Below are 20,336 nucleotides of genomic sequence, written 5' to 3' on the forward strand. Positions count from 1 at the left end.
AGTGTACACAGGGATCAACCCGCCGTGGAGGCCGCTGCGGTGGGGGAGAGGCACCTGTAGTAGCTGAGCACGTTCTCGTCATGGGCATTGCCAGCCCGTGCTTCCTGAGCCAGCTGCCTCACGCTCTTCTCGTGGTGTTCATTGTTCTTGTCGGTCCAGGTGAGCCACACTTCCTCCTCGGAGTACTCGATGCTCAGGTACTCGTGGGACTGGGCCATCTCCTTCAGGGGCCGCAACCTGCAGACAAAAGCGCAAATCACCCAGCCATGCTGGGCTCCTGTCAAAACCCCAGGCGGCCATGTCCTCCATGTGGAATGCGGCCCTGAGCATCTACAAGGCACGCCTGTGGCTGTTTTGCCTCTGGGTCCCATCCCTCTGCTCAGTGCTGGACCCAAGGCTGCCCACAGGAGGCACTGGGCTCCTATCTACTGAACCACAACAGGTCGGGGGGCCCTAAAGGAAAGGTTCTGAGGTGGACTTACTCAGTCTGGATGAGAATGTCGCTGTTCTTGGGGTCCAACACACACTTGCAGATGAGCTCCTGGGTGACAGGGATGGCCACGTGGTTGGACACACACAGGTCAGAGAGGTAGTCCAGGAACCTGAGGTGGAAGAGCAGGCCGGGAGGGGCTTGGAGGCTGCTCTGCAGCGAGGAGAACTACCTCCTTCCCAGCCCATCCCCAGCCACAAGATGGCTCCTGCTCTCCCCAGGCCTCACCATCTGGGTGGGACAAACTTTCCGCCAAGAGGGCGGCAGTGGGAAGGGCGGGCACCGGGCAGGGTGGGGACCGGGCAGGGTGGCGGAGGCCCACCTGGGCTCCCGGTTCTTCCGCACGAGGCTGACGAAGGTCTCCACCTCAGTCTTGGTGATGTGTTTCTCCAGCAGTTTTCGGTTGTTATGCAGCAGGGCGGTGATGGTATCTTCAGCCAGGATGTCATAGCCAATCTGGGACTGCATCATTCCAAACTGCTTGGCAATGTGCTCCTGCGGACAGACAGAGGGGGTCACAGGAGCCATGGACAAAGCGCAGGGTCCAGCTTTCTTCTGGATCCCAAGACAGAGACTCCATGCTGGGAAGGAGCAAGAGTGGAAGAGGAAGCCAGATATGGAGAAGGGGCGGGCAGGCAATCCACAGCTGTGAACTCATAAGCTATCTCCCTCCACAGTGCCACCTTTATGAGCAGGGGCTTGTCTGTCTACCAAGACCAGATACAGCATGTGTGGGGTCCAGTGCAAAGTGAAACAGAAGACTCTTTGTGTGTGCAAAGACTAAGAATTTCAAGCCAGGCATCAGTGGCTTACACCTTTTTTTTTTTTTTTGGTGGGTCATGGGGCTTGAACTTGAACTGGGTGCTATCCCTGAGCTCTTCAGCTCAAGGCTACCACCCTATCCTTGAGCCAAGCCCCACACCCCGTTTTTTTTCTATAAGTTAATTGGCGATAAGAGTCTCAGGTCCTTTGGTGCCTCTGATCCTCAGGTCTCAGTCTCCAGAGTAGCTAGGATTACAGGTGTGAGCCACTGCGCCCAGACTACTTTTTTTCTTTTGTTAAGCCAGAACTGGAGCTATGACTCAAGTGGTAGAAAGCTAATCTTATCCTAGCTCCTGATTTCAAGCCCCAAGACTAGCCCAAAATTAAAAAAAAATAATAATAAATGAAACCTGAGAATTTCAAAACCAGGCTCAAGTGACTCATATCTGTAATTCTAAGTACTTGGGAGGCTAAGATGGGTAAGATCACAGTTCTAAGCCAAATTGGGCATGAAAGTCCACTATACCAGCCAGTGCCAATGGCTCATGCCTATTCATGAGGCTGAGATCTGAGTTTGAAGCCAGCCAGGGCGGGAAAGTCTGATTAACCACCAAAAATGCCAAAAGTGGAGCCATTCCTCAAGTAACGAAGCACTGCTAGCCTTGAGAGAGGAAAAAAAAAAGCTCAGGGACAATACCCAGGCTCTGAGTGCAAGCTCCTGGACTGGCACATGCATACGCACACTCACTCCATCTTAACAGAAAAAGCAAGCTGTCGTGGAGTTTGTCATCCCAGCTGTAGTTGGAAGCATAAGTAGGATAGTGGTCTAGGCTGGTGCAAACAAAGGTCCAGACCCTCTCTTAAAAATAACCAGAGGAAAAAAGGCCGGAAGCATGGCCGAAAGAGGGGCTACAGCAGCTGCTTGACAAGCAGACACTGTGGGTTCAAACACCAGTGCCATCCAAAAGAAGAGAAGAGGGGGAATTTCAAGATGGCAGTAGCAGAGCACTGCTCCTGAACCGTCCCTGTCTGGGACCCTCCTGTTGCCCACCTGAGAAGGCAGGAGTGAGCAGGGACAGGAGGGCGGCGGGCACCCACCTGGTTCTTGCGGTAGTCCTCCTGCGAGTGGCGCAGCACTCGGTAGCAGAGGCGGAACATGTGCTGATAGGGCGCATTCTTCTGATCTGACAGCTCCTCCAGCCGCACCAGCGGGCCCTCGCCCCCCTTGTCTCGAAACGGGGCCTTCAGAATGCCAAAGATCTGGAGGACACGGAGGGTGAGAAGGGGCTCTGTCTACCCTGTCTGCCCCGCCATCATCCCAGGAACGCTGAGCCCCACTCAGCTGACCAGAAGCCCCCCATGACATTAACCTTGAGCTGACTGCTGGCCATCACCCCCTAAGTTCACCCTAACTCTCCGGCTGTGGGTCAGAACCCCACTGTGGACTGATTTTCTTCAGTGAGACCATGGCACTGTGGTCAGGCAGGACAGTTCTCGCTAGATGCCATGATGAGGAGGAGTTTGGGTGAAGAGCAATTGATTTTGAAGGGGCTTGTGTGTATGTGTGTGTAAATCAAATCAATCCTTAGCGTGCTATGTACGCATGATATTACTGAGATAAACCTGTAGATCCCAATTCCTTAACATTTGAAATTCTCTCAAGGCAAACTTTTCTTTGTAAGTAAGCAAATAAATAAAAGTATAGTTAAGCCAGGTGCCTGTGGATCAGGCCTATGATCCTGGCTACTCGAGAGGCCAGAGGATAGAAGTTTGAAGCCAATCAAGCCAAGAAAAGTACAAGAGATTTCATCTCCAAATTAACCAGCAAAAAAAAAGCTAGATTGGTGGTATGGCTCAAGTGGCGGAGCACCAGTTAAACAAGCAAATGGAGCAAACTCGAGACAAACCTCAGAACCAGCAAAAATAAAAAGTATGCCATGTGCAGTGGCACACACCTGTCATACCAGAAGTGTGAGGAAGATGTCTACTTGGAAGCCAGTGCAGGCTACAGAGACCCTACCTCAAAAAATCACCAAGACAAAGAAGAAAAGTCAACCAATCGATTATTGGTCCAGCCCTTACCCCAGCTCTACACTGTGCCCCTGGCGGGCAGAGATCCAGCCGAGACCCAGCCACCCACCCCGGCCTCTGTGGACTTCAGTCTGCTCACCAGTAAAGGGAAAGAGAATAAAAACTGTCCCTCCTGGGAGGGGGAGCATCAAGTACAGCAGTCCTGTAGGGAACCTAGGGAGGCACCTGGCACCGGCCCAGACCCACAGATGCTTTTTGTTTGTCTTCAGTGCTGGGGATGGAACCCAGAGCCCTGTTCATGCTAGTGAGGGCTCAAGGGCAGGACCGCTGTCAGCTGCAGCCCCTTACTCATTTTGTAAAAGGGGGTGATAAGAAACCACAGGAGGGCAGGAGGAGGCAAGCACGAAGCTCAGCAGGCGTCCTGGCCCCTCCTGTCGCCACACAGGCACCTGTTTGAGGATGTTCTGTTCCCTCATCAGCTTCTGCCGCTCCCGGTTGGGCTTGGTGACCATGATGTCCAGGACATTCTGTCCATTGTTGGGGACATCGCTGACAAAAAACACCAGGTCCTCCAGTAGCTGGATAACGAACCTAGGCAAGCGGAGACCAGGGATGACAAGTGTGACCTGCTGAGCCCTGGCAGCAACCCCAGGGCTTACCGAGTACACGGTCCTCTCTGATACCCAGCCCTTCCCAAAGCATGGTATTCCTGAAGTCCCTCTAGCTCTGCTGTCTTCACCACCAAGTGCCTTATTATCCTTAACTTCCTTTTGTTGTTGTTTTTGGTCATGGGACTTGAACTCTGGGCCTGGTGTTGCCGCAAAGTTCAACTCAAGGCTACCACCTTACTCCTTGAACCACGGTGCCACTTCTGGTTTTCTGTTGGTTAATTGGAGACAAGAGATCCAGGACTTTTTTAGTGCCCGGGCTGGCTTTGAACCTTGATCCTCAGATCTCAGCCTCCTGAGTAGCTAGGCTTACAGGTGTGAGCCACCATGCCCGGCTGACCCTTAACTTACTCTGCTTGCCTGTATCCTAAACTTCTCTCAAAACATCCCACTCCCTACCCACCCCAGATTCCTAACTGCCCCCAAGATAAGGAATCTGAGAGCACTCTAGTCTGGAGTGGTAAGCGCAGGGCACCGGGCAGAGTGTTTTGTATGACTGGCATTCACATCCTGACTGCCACTGATTAACTGTGTGCCTCTGGGCAAGTGTCTTAACCCCCCTGAGCTGCAGTCCCACTTACAGATCACACAGGGGTAGCAGTAGCTCCATCATGAGGTTAGTGAGCCATAAGGCAGATTCTGGATTTTAGGGGCCCAGGTTCAGCCAAGGCTCCTTGGGGACTGAATCCTGCCTGTTTCCCAGCCCTCATCCCAGCTGCCTCGTTTCTGCTTCGAGATTCCTTTGATGGTGAGCCCAGAGTCAAACTCCTTCAGAAACTAGGCACTGAGGGCTCATGTTGTATCCTAGCCACTCCGATGGGACTTGAACCCACAGCACTGAAGTCACCAACACTCAGTGAATCGCAGCAGGCGTCGTTTTAATAGCTGCCCAACAACGACTATCCACCTTCCTGACTTCACATAGGTGGTCGGCACCGTAAGATGCCCTAGGTCAAAAACCACAAGGATGAAACCACACACAGGTGGTTAAGCAGGTTAAGTACTTTTTTACAAACGCAGACTTTGATGGCTAAGCTTGCTAGGTTATTTCAGCTCACATCTGTAATCCTAGCTGCTTAGGAGGCTGAGAGCTGAGAACTGTGGTTCAAAGCCAGCCCGGGCAGGAATTAACCGCTAGAAAACTGGAAGTGGTTCTGTGGTAGAGCACGTTGCTCAGGGACAGTGCTCAAGCCCTGAGAGTCAGCTCAGGGTGAACGACATGGGGGGCTTTGGGTCAGGTGAGAGGGGCTCAGGGTTCCCGGGATGGTGGCAGGGGCAGGCTGACAATATTTTTAAAAATTCTTCAAAAAGCCTGTACCTCCAGACCCTGCAGCTCCAAGTGCCCCCCCAAAGCCCACCTGCGGTCATTCTGGCTGATGAAGCCCTCGTTGAGTTTCTCCACTGCACTGGCCAGCATAGAGCTGGCATCATTGGCAAAGTCCAGATCACGAATCTCAGACACGGGCACTGACACGATGGCAAAGGCCTCCTTGTCCTCCTTGGTGGGGCAGGTGCCCAGCTGCAAAGACACAGGTGAGCAGGGCCCCTGGGGATAGGGCCCCTCCCCCACCGCCCCGCCCCCACACGGGCCACACCATGAGCCGGATGGGCCGCTCCTCCTCGATGTCGATGGGCACATTCGTGCTCTGGATCCACGTATTGGTGCAGAGATGGCGCAGCCGCACATACGAGTTCCTGCAGGGAGGGAGGAGGCGGGGAGTAAAGCTCCAGACCTGGCCCATCTCTGGTCAGCCTTACACAACCGTCCACCTCCACAGTGTGGGGACAGTCTGGGACCAGGGCAGAATGACTAAGTTCTGCCTATCACTGCACCCGCAAGCCATCATCTGTCGGTAAACACAAGGCCACAATTCAATAAACAGTGCGCCCCAGTTAATGTCAAGAAGCATGCAATCCACAGAAATCCTGTGTTTGATTGTGAAATGAAAAATAATCTGACTCTCAGAGTACAGCTGACCTCGATTGTAAGGGACGGGGGGAGGGGCATCCCATTCGGTGACTACTCATTCTTTCAACAGCGCTAGTGATAGGGGGACTGCAGATTCTCTACAGATGAGAAGACAGATGTTAATAAAGTTTAAGGCCTGGTTGATTGACACTGAGTTTCTTTAGTCTCAGAGTTGGCAGGATCTTGCAGGCCAGGGCACCTCCCCAGACTCCTGAGCCCTGGACCATGTGTGGTCACCCAGCTCAGCTGGGGAGGCAGCTGCCAAGCACCATGAAAAAGCATTGATGTCATAGTAAGGCCAGGACCACAGCCACGCACGCAGCACGTAGAGCGGGGCACACAGTTCAACTACTGACAAGACGGAGGACTGAATCTTGCAAGGGAGCGGATGTGCAATACCCAAAGGCCAATGGACCTCAGGACAGAAAAGTGTGGGGTTCAGAGGGGCTCTGACACAGGACTGCCTCGGCCAGCCCGCAGGCATGTGTCCCACACCCACCGGGGCACGAAGGAGTCGGTTTTCTGCAGTGTGGTGGGGTCCAGCTCAAAGAGAGAGGCGATGTCGTTGCCATGCGGCACAGCCACGAGGCGGTACTTAATCTTCTCACCGGCATTTCTGCGCCCTGTACGGCCCTAGGGATGGGGCCCCAGCCAGTCAGGGGCCCTTCCTCCCTTTCAGGTCCCCGGAACACCTGGAGAACCCACTGAAAGGGCTGTCTCCCTCCAGCCCACCTCCCAGGCTTAATGGCCTCCATCCACGGGTCCCCATCCAGCCCCCAGGGAGAGCCACAGTCACCCCTCCCCCAGGCCTGGGAGCTCTGGGCCTCACTATTCCTGCTGCCTTGGGATCTGAGACGTCGCCTTTGTAGCTGGGGTTTTCCTGGACAAAGATATAAGGTGGGGGGAAAAGGCTGCTGAACATCTAGCTTCACCCAGCGGAGCCTTCCTCAAGAGGCGCCAGCCCCAGAAGGCCTACCCGAGAAGAAAACCTCATCCCAACCCCAGCCCCATGTCATGCCTGCGGGAGCCCTTCATCTCCCTCTCCACAGGCACAGACGTGCGCACACCTGCACGCCTGCCTCCTGCCCAGCCATAGCCCCTAGAGACACCTGGCCCACAGCAGGTGTGCATCCGCTCACAGCAATTGTTTACTACTATTTAACCCACAGAGGCACAGGTGCAAGTGAGCCCCCAGCCCACCTCTGCCTGCCCCCTCACCTCGGCAGCCAGGTAGTTGCCTGTGGCCAGATGCTTGAAGCGATACAGGCCATTCCAGTGGCCGGCTCCTCCTCGGCAGGGGTCATGGTGGACCACCTGGGGGTGTGCAGGGGTGAGGCAGGTTGAGGGGGGGGAGAAGAGGGAGCCCAGGCCCCTCCCCCTGGGTGATCTGGAGCTCCCTGGGAAGGTGGGGGGTCTGAGGAGCTGGAAGCCAGTCCTAGGGGAATCCTGGGGGGCCGCAGGCGAGTCCAGGTGCTCAGCTGACCTCCACCTCCCACAGGGCGTTGGAGCTGGTGGCCGAGGTGGCGGACTGGCGCAGCGTGGTACGCAGGAACACCTGCAGCCGGCCCTTGTACTCGTCACATGTCAGGAACTTCTCCTGCTCGGCATGGAACAGTCGCACCACGTCGCCCTGCAGCGGGGTGAACGCTCAGCATGGTCCAGTTCCCCCAAGCCACCCCAAACCCCTCCGCTGGGTCCCTCTTGCTCTTTCTAGGGCCGAAATTAAAGAGAGCAACCCAGACCAGAGGCGCAGCTATAGCCACCACCATGACCTTCACGTTCAAACCTGCCCTTGACCACTTACTTCCCTCTTCTCCTTGTACCGCTAACGGACTAACTACAGTCACCTCCACAAAGGCAGAGGGATCTCCGCTCCTGGCTCTCCCTGGCCCTTCCTGCCTGGCTAGCTGGAGTTAAGCTCATTTCTTTACTCCCTGGAAAGGTTAGAGAGCAGGAGCTGAGGCCTGTTCATTTCCATGACTCTGAACCTGAAGACCAAGTTTGGATCCTGGCCCTGCTTCTATGAACTGCATGAAACTCAGAGACATACATAACATCTCAGTTGGCTCTTGCATAAAAGGGGCACGCTTGGATTTGTTGTGTTTAATGAGGTAATACTACACTCTTTGCACATGCCACTTGCTGGGTGAACCCTTTACGAGGTCTCTCACCTGCTGGTGCACTAACCCTTAATGGATGGGCAAACTTGGGCAGAGAAGGTAGGTGTCATGCCAAAAGTCACATTCCTACTGGCAAATGGGACACTCTCAGAAAGAGAAAAACTGAGGCCGGCCCAGGAGAGATTAGCTAGACAGGTGTATAGCCAAAAGGCAGGAAAGAGCAGTCAGTTGGGCGTAAGCCTGGGGGGAAGGGACAGGTAGAGGCTGGTGTGAGAGGAGATAGGAAGAGGAGGGACCCACAAGGAAGGGCTAAGCAGCCACTGGGCAGGCACTGGGGCGCCCCATCTTACCCCCTTCAACACCTCCTCCAGGTGGTCCCGGAACTGCATGAACAGGTTGATCTTCCAGCTGGTATTGCAGTTCACAGAATTGACCTGTGCAATGGAAAATGGGCACATGTACATGCCAGGAGTGGCCATGCTGAGGGCCAAGGAAGAAGAGGAGGGGACGTGGACCCAGTCCCCTCGGCAGCAGGGCACTGTTCCCAGCCAGGGTCCACACCCAGCCTGGCTCCACGGTGTGGATGGAATATGGGGCTGAGCATTAGGAGACAGAGCAGGAAGCAGCAAGACCCAGAGCAACCAGTGCGCCAGGCAAGGCTGGAGACAAAGACGATGCTGAGAAGGGGTGCCCATCCACTCACCCAGTCCAGCCCACTCACCTCCTTGCAGCCCGCATTGTCACTGAGCTCATAATTGCTGGCATGCAGAGGCTGGCCAGCGTTGACAGGATTCAGGATCACCTTGTCCCCCACGACCACCTTTGGGGGACGAGCAGAGTGAGGGCAGAAAGGGCAGGGGCACATCCCACAGCTGGCTAGGCCTCTGTACACCTCAATCTTTCTTTTAAGATGGGGGTTAAAAAAGAAAAAAAGCTGGGAATGGAGCTGTGGCTCAAATAGTAGAGTGCTAGCCTTGAGCAAAAAAAATCTCAGGGATAGTGCCCAGGCCCTGAGTTCAAGCTTAAGACAAGCACAAAAAAAGAAGGAAGAGAGAGGAGGGAGGAAAAGGGGGAGGGAGGAGAAGGGAGGAGGAGGGGGAGGAGGGGAAAGAGAAGAGGAGGAAGAGGAGAAAAAGAAGGAGGAGAAGGAAGAGGAGGAGGAAGAAAGGGGCATGACCTCATCTGGTCCCCACACTGAAGATGCTCCAGAAATCCCCCTGGAGTGTGACACCCCCCCAGGCTCCTCCCACCCAGCCCTGTGCTCACATTGTCCCCATTGCTCCGCAGCTTCCAGAAGGGCTGGATGAAAAGCCAGGAGCCCTCGTTGCCTGTGGCATCCAAGGTCACCCGCATGGCATTTTTCTCCAACAGGGCTGGCAGCCGTTTGTTCACTGTCAGGTATTTGTTACTCTTCATATGCAGAAGCTGGGAGATAGGTGTGACAAGCATGAGTCCACCATTCCCAGGAGGCCAGCCCCTCAGGAGAGGGACACACCATAACCTTAATATATAGCGGTGTCAGCTATACTGTCACACAATGAACAGACGAATACACTGAACCACAAACACAATCACACACAAATGTGAACCAGGCCCTGCTGACAGCCAAGAAATCATGGGAAAACAGCTGCTGTGAAAGCTGTGCATGCTGGGACAGCGGGGGAGCAGCTGTGGCCCCAGGGTAGCAAATTTGCCGAGCATACAGGCCCTGAGTGCCAATCCTAGCATTACAATAAATAAATAAAAACTTGGGCCAGGCACCTGTGGCTCACACCTATAATTCTGGCTACTTAAGAGGATGACATCTGAGGATCACAGTTCAAAGCCAGCTCAAGCAGAAAAATCCATGAGACTCTAATCTCCAATTAGTCAGTCAAAAGCTAGAAATGGAGATATAGGTCAAGTAGAGGAGCACCAACCTTGAACCAAGAAGCTAAAGGGCAGTGCTCAGTCCCTGAGCACTTCAGGACTGGCACACATACAAAAAATGGTTGGCATGTATTAGCACATAAAATGTTACAATAATCTTGAGAACACACTGTCATTAGCCTGCTTTTACAAATTGGGAAAATCAAGGCACAAGGAAGAGAAGTAACTTGCCCGAGATCACACCATGGAAGGAGTGGTGGATCTGAAAACACACCGCTAAAGGCTCCAGATCTGCTGCGAGCCACCATGAATGAACACAGCCCTGGGCAAGGCTTGGGCCACACACAGTGCCAGATGCACAGGCACAGAAACAGTCCAAAGCCACCCACGAGGCCACACACAGCTAAGAGCGATGCCTGCTGGCAGCGGTCTCCCCACACCTGCCCAGCCCGCTGGGAAGGGAGCAGGGAGGGAGAGGCCGGCCGGTCACACCTGAATCACACTGCCGTACTTCACCACGTCCCCGTGCACCTTCTTGTTCTCCGTGTCGTTCTGTTTCTGCTCCATCTGGGCAGCATGCTGCATATGCACAGAGAAAGAAGGAGGCTCAGAAGCTGCTTCTGAAGGGAGACATTCCCCCCACCCCACCACAGGCATGTGCACGCATGCGCTCAACCTGACGCCCTGCACGAGGCCTCTGCCCCAGACAGGACAAGGCTGGTGCCACTTCCTGCTCCGCTCTCCACCACACGCCTACGAAACCTCCTGCCCAGATCTGCACGAACACCTGGCCCATGGCTCACTGATCTTCACCTCCACTGCTGCACCTCGCGGCCTCCAGGATTTGATCTGCCTCTCATAAGGAGCACCTCTTCTAGAACAGGTCCCAGCTACATCGTGGTCTCACACCTATAATTCTAGCCCTCAGAGGACAGAGAGCTGAGGATCTCATTCCTAGCAACTCACACTAGTCCCTTGCTTTGGTTTTTTTCCCCCTGTGTGCCCCCAGGTTCCTGGCACCCATAGACAAATGCACACACACCTGCAGCTTCTGCAGCAGCACCACATCGGCAATCTTCTCCTTGTCCTGCTTGGTCTGCTTGGCCTTCCAGTACTGCTTCTGGGCTGAGTAGCGGTTCATGGGGCACACCTTGAAGAGGCAGTCTGTGGTGGATGGAAGAGGAACAAGGGCTCATCCAGGGCTCAGGCCCTGCAACCTGTTCTCGCAGCCCTTCCTCCCCTCCTGCCCACTGGGGCTAGAGAGGAAGCGGCTGGAAGAATTCCACTGACTGGTTTTGGTTTTTATTTTGGGGTTTGTTTTGTTTTGCTTGCTTTTTGTCGGTCGTGGGGCTTGAACTCTGGGCCCAGGCGCTGTCCCCAAGCTCTTCAGCTCAAGGCTACCACCCTACCACTGGAGCCACAGCACCACTTCAGGTTTTATAGCGGTTGACTGGAGATAAGAGTCCCAAGGACTTTAGTGCCTGGGCTGGCTTTGAACCTCGATCCTCATATCTCAGCCTCCTGAGTAGCTAGGATTACAGGTGTGAGCCACTGCTCTCGGCTTAAAATTCCACTGATTATGGGGCTTCTGGGATTGTGCCGAGTGCAACGGAAAGTTCCAAAAGCAGATATGAGAGCAGGGCGTCTCACCTAATGGCAGCAGGAAGGACATGCTAGCTTTTGGCCCCTGGAACCTCCACTCTACCCTGTTTGTGCCAACTTTTGCGGGCCTCTATGGCTAACAGCACCTATCTGCATTGTTCTTTGGTTCACTGACCTCAGTCATGTGGGAAGCTGTCCCCTCCTCCTGACCCCACACCCTAGCCAGGCTCTTCCCCTGCCCTACATTAGAGGCTAAAAACCTTCCTCACCCCGGTCTCCGGATCCTCTCCCACACTAAGTCACCCATGCTGGTGACCAAGTCAGGGCAAATCGAAATTCCAGAAACATACTCAATATTGCATTTTCATTTCGGCAAGGAGACAAAAATAGCTATCGTTTTCACAAGCCCAAACGCCAGAAGGTGGCTGATATTTGACTCCTCAAAGGGAATCACAATTTGGAAAAGCCTCGTCTACCAGGTGGCAGGAGGAGAGGATGGTGTGATGTTGGCACAGGCCACGGGTCAGTGTGACCTGCCTAGGCTGTGAGGGCTGAGTTCCTCATCACAGAACTCACAGCGGTGCATAGCTGGGCCATGGAGCTGGCCTCGGGGGTCCTGAGCCTCCTCTCCTGCTGCTGCTAGAAATGGACAACTGCAGCATTCCAGTGGCATGTGGCACACAAGGAAGAGGGGCATGCTGGGAGACTGGAAGGAGCCCTCAGGGGTTACAGAGGCAGGAACCCCTCCTTGAGAACCTTTAATGTTTCTTCCAAGAAGGCTATGCCCCTCCTGTGGCCAAAGTCGGCCATGAGGCCCCACACCAGTGCACCACTAAACTTCCCTCCTGCCAAGAGGTAACAGAGGCCCCCAGGTGCTACTGAGAGCAGAAGGTCAGGGAAGGCACCGCTTCCACGAAGGGAGAGGAAATGGCAACCCTTGAGTGGGCAGAGCCACCAAGGCTCCCCACCTAGTCCTCCTTGTCCCCACAGTATGAGCCTGGTCTAGAAATGGGCACTCAAGTGGGATGGAGGGAATGTGTCACTGCAGGCTGTGCACTGGCCAGGGCAGAGCTGACATCCTGCTCCTCCAGGCAGTTCCTCACCAGATCCCCTAACCCCGCCCCACCCCCACCATCACCCAGCAGTTCTCACTGTCTCCTTACAAAACATGGCTTCCAACAGAGTGGTAGAAAACTAGACCACGATGGGAGGTGTTGTAGAAGGAGAAGGAGATTGATTATCCCAATCACAGTCAGAGGCAGGGTTGCTGGATGCCTGCTCCACAGACTGCCCTGGTGATGCCTGACTGGGAATGTTTTGACCCAGGCTGGTAGGCTCCACCTTATGGGCAGAGCTCCGGGCCCCCAGTGATACTCAAAACCACAAACACTGCCTGTATGACCTCAGCAGATCTCAACCAGCACTTCTCAGTGACTTAATCCCACTGCCCCCTTCACCACACCTAATCCAGAGTGTGGCAGGATCAGAGATAACCACTGGCTCAGTTGTCCCACAGCAGCGTGGCAAGCTCTTCCACCTTGACCCACTAAGACACAAAATGCCGATCAGCAGTCCTAAAGCAACACACGGACCCCATTTCCAAAAAAAGGTTTGCTCCAAGTCTGATAGGACCAAGAGTCAAGACTATGACCTCTTCTAAACAAGTATTATTTTAAGACTAATAAGAACTGACAGGAAAATGAAGAATAGACACTGAAAGAAAAACAAAGGCCTGGCATAGTGGTACATACCTGTAATCCCAGCAATTTATGGAGTTAGAAATAGGAAGAACATGCCAGGTGCTGGTAGCTACACCAATAATCCTAGCTATAGGAGGCTGAGATCTGAGGATCATGGTTCAGAGCTAGCCCTTGAAGGGAAGTCTATAAGACTCTTATCTTCAATTCACCACAAGAAAACCAGAAGTGGAGCTATGACTCAATGTGGTAGAGCACTAACTTTGAGCAAAAAAGCTCAGAGAGAGCATTTAGGCCTTGAGTCCAAACTCTACAACTGAAAGAAAGAAAGAAAAAAGAAAGAGGGAAGGAAAGGAGGCAGGGAAGGAGGGAGGGAATGATTTGAAGTGGACTGGGCAAAAGTTAGTGAGATCTTGTCTCAGAATCAAACAGGGTTTGGAAGCATGGGTCAGGTGGAGTAAAAGTATCAGATACCAAGTTTGAGACCCAGTCTCAGACAATAAAATAAAATAAAATAAATCACACCAGGCAAGGTGGTACACGTCCATAATGTAAGCTGCTCAGATAACAGAAGTAGAAGAATCATGATCCCAGGTCAGCCAGGGCAAAAATACAAGACTATCTGAAAAACACTATAGCAAAGAGGAATGGAGGGCTCAAGTTGTGGAGTGTTCTACCCTCAGTATGGGGGGGGGGTACTCTGAAGGTATTTGCTGGTTCCAGAGAAGAGGCACTTTAATTTGGACAGCTTCTAGGTAGAAAGGCTGGAGTCTAATCCCACACTTTCAGGCAAGGCTGAAAATAGAACTAGAACCCAATGAAATCACCTGGATGGTTCCAGAAACCCTGAATGAAACTGGCCTTTAGGTGAGCTTGGACAGGTCAAGCCCCTGCAGTGTGACAATGGGCTAGGCAGGCCTCTCTTGAGTAGGGTCCCTTTACCCTGATCCACCACCCTCATAACAGATTTGAAATGTAGTGACCAGTCTACACAGGCCCCAGAGAGCCCTGAGAAGCAGATTCCAGGGTGGACCGAGCTGGCATGGGAGACCCCAGAGACGTGCAGAGACTTCACACAGCCTGTAGAATAGATGCACCTCCCCACTGATCAATAAAAGAAAAGCTTGAAGAGCCCTGCAGACAAGAAACTGGAAGAAAAGGAGGGAAAAAAAGCACTGGACATATTCAATAGAGAGTGGGAGTTAAAGAAAGAATGAGTAAAACATTAACAGCCTCTTCCTTTCCTTGATCCTATACATTTTTTCAGGGCTGGCTGAGGCCCAGGAAAAGGATTTACACACCACTAAAAAGTCAGAGCCTGTGTTTGCATGAATCACCTTGTGTGCAAGGCAAGAGGAAGCCAGAACTGCCTCCCACTTCCACTCTCCTTGGCCTGAAAGCTCTACCTAGAACTAAGGCAGGATGGATTGGGGAAAATGAGAAACAAGAGGCATGAGTTCAGAACAGGGAGCACTTGATAGAAGAACACAGGCAGTATTTTCTTTTCTTGAAGACTCTTATCTCCAATTAACCAACAAAAAGCTGGAAGTAACCTGGGTGCCAGTGGCTCACACCTTTAATCCCAGAAAATGGGCTGGCTGAGATCTGAGGATCAGGGTTTGAAGAGGGAAAGTTCATGAGATTCTTATCTCCAATTAACCCACAAAAAGTCCAAGTAGTGACAGCCTTGAACAACAAAAGAAAAAAAAAAAAAGAAAGCTCACAAATAGTGCCTGGGCCCTGAGAAGCCCCAGGACCAGCACACACACACACACACACACACACACGCACACACGCACACACACACACACACAAAATCAAGTGGGGCAGGGACAGAGAGTAAAGGGCGTGACACTTAGGGTGTGAAAGCCACAGTCCTAGTAAAAGTTGCAGGGTCATTTTTCAGGAGGTGGAGATCCATTCCTGCCACTCAGCAGAATCCCCTTAAAAACCCACGCTGGAAACCCTTGCACAAGTTTCTGAATGTGCACAGGCACAACACAGGCACTTGCCAAAATCTGGAAATAAACTCAGAATCTATCCATCAACACCAATAAATGCATTGAAGTTTATTCACCCAACGGAATGCTGCAGAGCAATTAAACAGTGGCCTGGAGACACGTGTGTCGACTCAAAAAAAAAAAAAAAAGACAGAAGAAAAAAATGTACAGGAAGCCTATACAGAAAGCTGCCTTTTAATACACAAGGTCAAAGCGCCCAGGATAGTCTGTGAATGTATTCTTAAAACACATTAAAATGGCCCATGCATGGCGCATGCCAACTTCTGAGCGGTTTATAACCTTTGGAGAGGACACAAGAGGAAAAGGGCGAGAGGAAGATTCAGAGGGCTTCACTACTGCTAAGTCACCTCTTGAAAAGTGAAAAGATCTGAAACACAACCAAAGGATTTAACCAAGCTCAGCGGCTCGCCCATAGGGTGCTATTCTTCTCTTTTGTTAAAGTTGAAATGCGTTAATAATCATAAAACCAGCCAGGAACAGGGCTTGGAGGGTACTTTGGCAGAGCGAACGTGGAAGATGGGATATGGCAGCATGCACAGAGGACTGTCACTATCTTCCTCCCTGCCACCCGCCCCCCCCCCACAACTAGTCTGACTGGGGAGGTGACCCCAACATATGTCCTGGGGTCTCTGTGTCTGGTGTATGAGCTCAAAGTTTCCCTGAGATTTCCCCCCCCATACCAGATCTCCCCTCACCCATGTGAGGAGAAAGAGAATGAGGACAGCATGGGAACGCCCACCAACCATCAAGGAAGTAAAATAAAAGGCGAGAATGTCTTAAGTTCAAGGCAAGCCAGGATTACACTTTTGCATGTGAAAGATCCTGGGTTCCATTCCCAACACTACAAAAAAAAAAAAACAGAGACACAGAGCCTATGACAAGAACATGCCAGTCCTAGCCAGCTCAGGGTTTATCCCAAACCCATAGCAAAGCACAGATCAAGAGACCAGGCTAGGGCCAGGAGAGTGGCCTAGTGGTGGAGTGCCTAACATGCATGAAGACCAGGTTCGATTCCTCGGTACCACATACATAGAAAAAGCCAGAAATGGTGCTGGGCTCAAGTGGTAGACTCTGTCCTTGGGAAAGACCAAGGAGGGTGCTCAGATCTAAGTTCAAGCCCCAGGACTGGCAAAAAAAAAAAAAAAAAGAGACACCAGGCCAGCACTGGGGCCACACACACTGAAACCCCAGCAGCCTGGGCCTCCCAGGGCCTTGCCAATTTAAAAAAGAGTTCCTGGAACATGCTTGGGCTTGGGGTGGCTTCAGAAGGTGAAAGGAGCTGAAACTACAAACAAGGATCCCAGTAGGAAGCCATGGAAGCTTCACCCGGCTTTGTCCATCCAACCTGTAGAACCCCAGGGCTCACAGGGAGTGGAGAGCTAAGCTAGAGGAGAGGCAGTCCTCCCTACAGCCAGCATATTTACAGGAAAGGTGGGAACAAGGAAAATGGCATCTCCCAGGGTAACACCAAGCTCTAGCTCTGAGCTTCGTTCTCAAAATTGAGGATGTTGTAATCTAGGTCTCCATCCCAACTTGTTTTTACTTTGTTCACTATCAACATTTGAACTCAGGGCCTTGTACTTGCGAGGCAAGAACACCCCACCAAGACACTAGAGCCAGGGAGACGGAAGAGAGAGAAAAACGGACAAGGACCCTTCTCTTCCATCCCATTTTGCTGGCAAACTTCAGAAGCAACTTCAAAATGGCCCAGGGGATTGCACACAGGCTTTGGGAAACATGGAGAGGAAGAGATGAGTGTGGGAAGGAGCAATGGTGGAGGAAAGCAAGAAGTCAAAGGCGCATTTGTTCTAAGTGGCTTTTTTATTGTCAGGAATTGGCCTCAAACTCCATCCCCCTGGAAGCCTGGGGCAAATCTTCCCCTGCCACACCCGCCGCCCTGTCGCCATCCTGTCACTTACTCACAGAGCTGACTCCAAACCTCAGCTCCCATACCACCTTCATTCTAGTCCCCTCCCCTGTGCCCAGACAAGAAGTCCCTGGGGACCCTCAGAGCCCTCCCCCCACATCACCCTCAGAAAGAACAAGGCAGACAAAGCAGATAAAACTGGATTTTAAAAAAGCCAGCTGAGATCTGTCCTGATGGAGTCGATATTCTTGTCTAATCGCTAGGGAGACAAAAAGCAATCTGAGAATGAGTAAAATACATTGGCTCATCAGACTCAAGAACTGAGAAAACAAAGCATGGAGGGTTGAGACAGGGGAGGGGTACAAGTTTGAAGTCCTATGGGGAGGGTCGGGGAAGGCCTTGGGGAGGCCGTGAGCTCTGGGCCACTGAGATTGCAAGTCACCCAGGTATGTGGGTAAGAACATTCTAGACACAGGGCCAAGGTGCAGAGGTAGGAGTGTGGCCCACAACTAGGGAATGGAACGGAGGCTGGCAAGGCTGCTGGGAAGTGCTGAAGGCCAGGTGTAGGGGAGGAGGTGAAGTTGGGAGCCAGAGATGGAGTGCAGAGGGGGCTAAAACGGGGAGGCATGTTGGGGCCACAGACAATTCCCAGAGACCAAGTCCAGGCACGTCCTTGCCTTCCACCTTCCCCAACCCAGACATCACCACTAGACGCCCTCACAACAGAAACAGGAAGAGAAGTACATTCAGGGGACCCTCTGCAGGCGGGGAGGAGCGCCCTCCATCTTTCTTTACTTCCCAACAGAGAAACAAGATCCCCAGCAACCTGCCACATAGCGGAGAAGGATGTGGCTGGACTATCTTGGCCCCGATCCCTCCCAGCACCCTTGTGAGGGCAATCCCAGCTAATCTTTCCCAGAGGAACAACCTCATGGCACAGACACCGTGGCAGCGAGGCTGGCATGTTCCTGCCTGCTCCTACCCTGTCCACCACGCCTAGGATCTGTCTGTCTAGGGCCTCAGCCCCACAGGGAGACACGGCGGCGGCGGTAACACCTCATGTGAGGAGAGCCAGGACATCACATCATCCTCGAAGGCCCTCAGTCTGCTAAGTGGCCAAACACACCAACACAGAGGCGCTAAGGGGAAAGGCTCTGGGCCAGGACACAGGGCACAGCACTCTGGGCTCCCCTCTGACAAAACTCCTCCCTACAAGCACAGAGACAAGGATCTGAATGTCTTTACCCCTTTACCACACAAACAGGGAAACTGAGGGACTGGAAGGAACTCTCCCCAGGGACCTAAAGAAGGCATGAGCTAATTCTTTCTATCTTGATTCCCTCACACAAAGAAAGCCCTGTGGCCTGCTAGGCACAGCCTGGAGAGTCCCTCCCTCCCTTCCTCCCTTCCCTGCCCTTCAAGTGGGTGTGTCTGGGAGGGGGCGTGGCTATGGAAGGGAAGGGGGCGTGGCTGAAGAAAAGGGATTGATGTGCCCTGCCAAGATGGCACAGCGCAGGTCAAAAGGGATTCACTGACAGCAGAGGGCAGGCTGCTGGGCGGCACCCACTCTAATCTGGCAGTCTGGACCCGGTGGGATGGGTTAGATTCAGACTGGGAGGAGCGCTGGCAGGAGGGAAGGGACGGAGGTCTTACCTCGGAACTTCTTGGGGGGGTTGTCTAGGTCCCCAGCTGCAGGCTCCACCACACAGCGGTCGTCCACCAACCTGGGGGACAAGGTAGCTTAGTCAGTGGAAGAGAAGAGAATCATCTTTCCGTAGCACCCTGCTCTTGTGCAGGGGACACAAGGGCCCTGGTAAGGCCCCTAAAGCTCCTTCCACCACCACCACCACCACCACCATTGTATTGTCCTTTTTTTTTTTTTTGTCAGTCCTGAGCTTGAACTCAGGGCCTGAGCACTGTCCTTAGGCTTTCTCAAGGCTAGAGCTCTACCACTTGAGCCACAGCACCACTTCCAGCTTTTTCTATGTATGTGGTACCAAGGAATCGAACCCAAGTCTTCGTACATGCTAAGCAAGCACTTTTTTTTTTTTTTTTTTTTTTTTTGCCAGTCCTGGGCTTGAGCTCAGGGTTTTTTAAGCACTGTCCTTGGACTTTCTCAAGGCTAGAGCTCTACCACTTGAGCCTCAGCACCACTTCTGGCTTTTTGCTATGTATGTGGGGTACTGAGGAATTGAACCCAGGTCTTCGTGCATGCTAGGCAAGCACTCTACCACTAGGCCAAACTCCCGGCCCCCCTAAGCAAGCACTTTATCACTAGGTCAAACTCTGGGCTGTCCTAAAACTAGAGACACAACCAGCCCCAGCCTCAATGGAGCTGGGGGCAGGGAGTGGGGGGGGATCTTACTGTCTCCATCTGAGCTATATCACACACGCAGAAGTAACTCCTAGGGCAGAAAGGATAGACAGAGGAAAAGAAATGGAGAGACAGAGGCAAAAGGTGATGGGGGAGGGGTGAGCAAGAAAGAGAGAGGCAAAAAAAAAAATCAAATATAAAAAATGAAGAAACAGAAAGGAGACTGGAAACAAACAGATGAGAGAAGCTTATGAATCCAATGCCGGTAGATTGCATCTGTAATCCTAGCTACTCAGGAAGCTGAGATCAGAACACTGTGGTTCCAAGCCAGCTGGGGCAGAAAAGTCCCCAGGAGATTCTTATCTCCAATTAACAACTCATATACCAGAAGTAGTGCTGTGGCTCAAAGTGGTAGAGCGTTAGTTTTGAGCAAAAATAGCTCTGGATCAAGCACCCAGGTCCTGACTTCAAGCCCTGCAATCAACGAAAAAGAAGCTTCTGAGACATGACACTAAAGCTGACAGAACGATAAATCTTCAAAGCCTTCCCAAGGCTCAGTCAGGCCCCATTCCATGGTCTCCTCTCCGGCCTATTCTAGGGCATAAAAATCCCCTTTTAGAGCCATAGCTAGGGTTTATCCATCTAATCTAATGCATCCATTCACCCGCCCATGCCCCAATCACCCACCATGCACCACTGTCCATGTACCCATGGACCTACCCAGCCATCTGGCCAGTCACTTATCTGCCTATCTCCTGACTATTCATCCATCTACCCCACTGCTACTTTTCAATTCCTTACTGCCATCATTCAGTCCTAAGAATAAATAAAAATAACCACCATTTCCAAGGCCAACTCATCTCAGCACCTCAGACCTACCACCTCTGAATTCTCACCTCCTTCCCTACGTGAGAGTAGCCACCAGT

At 52.5% G+C, this 20,336-nt stretch overlaps 1 protein-coding gene across 2 annotated transcripts in view; it reads right to left on the reverse strand.

Moving 5' to 3' along the window:
- Itpr3 (inositol 1,4,5-trisphosphate receptor type 3) overlaps positions 1 to 20,336 on the reverse strand; it is a 59,882-nt gene that overhangs the window by 24,433 nt on the left and 15,113 nt on the right. Inside the window, exons 2-18 of one of the 2 annotated variants that reach the window (XM_090355873.1) lie at positions 18,750 to 18,820; positions 10,952 to 11,073; positions 10,402 to 10,488; positions 9,307 to 9,465; positions 8,762 to 8,860; positions 8,391 to 8,474; positions 7,404 to 7,550; positions 7,139 to 7,234; positions 6,750 to 6,800; positions 6,420 to 6,553; positions 5,547 to 5,646; positions 5,310 to 5,470; positions 3,733 to 3,874; positions 2,351 to 2,512; positions 813 to 985; positions 483 to 602; positions 55 to 237 (exon numbers count right to left, since the gene is read on the reverse strand). In XM_090355873.1, the coding sequence (XP_090211999.1) occupies positions 55 to 237; positions 483 to 602; positions 813 to 985; positions 2,351 to 2,512; positions 3,733 to 3,874; positions 5,310 to 5,470; positions 5,547 to 5,646; positions 6,420 to 6,553; positions 6,750 to 6,800; positions 7,139 to 7,234; positions 7,404 to 7,550; positions 8,391 to 8,474; positions 8,762 to 8,860; positions 9,307 to 9,465; positions 10,402 to 10,488; positions 10,952 to 11,073; positions 18,750 to 18,820 (2,091 nt within the window). Of the gene's footprint in view, positions 1 to 54; positions 238 to 482; positions 603 to 812; positions 986 to 2,350; positions 2,513 to 3,732; positions 3,875 to 5,309; positions 5,471 to 5,546; positions 5,647 to 6,419; positions 6,554 to 6,716; positions 6,801 to 7,138; positions 7,235 to 7,403; positions 7,551 to 8,390; positions 8,475 to 8,761; positions 8,861 to 9,306; positions 9,466 to 10,401; positions 10,489 to 10,951; positions 11,074 to 18,749; positions 18,821 to 20,336 lie in introns of both variants that reach the window. The other variant, XM_090355872.1, reaches the window with a different exon arrangement.

Source organism: Megascapheus bottae, chromosome 22, assembly GCF_031878675.1.
Source record: "Megascapheus bottae isolate mThoBot1 chromosome 22, mThoBot2.hap1, whole genome shotgun sequence".
Classification (NCBI taxonomy): domain Eukaryota; kingdom Metazoa; phylum Chordata; class Mammalia; order Rodentia; family Geomyidae; genus Megascapheus; species Megascapheus bottae.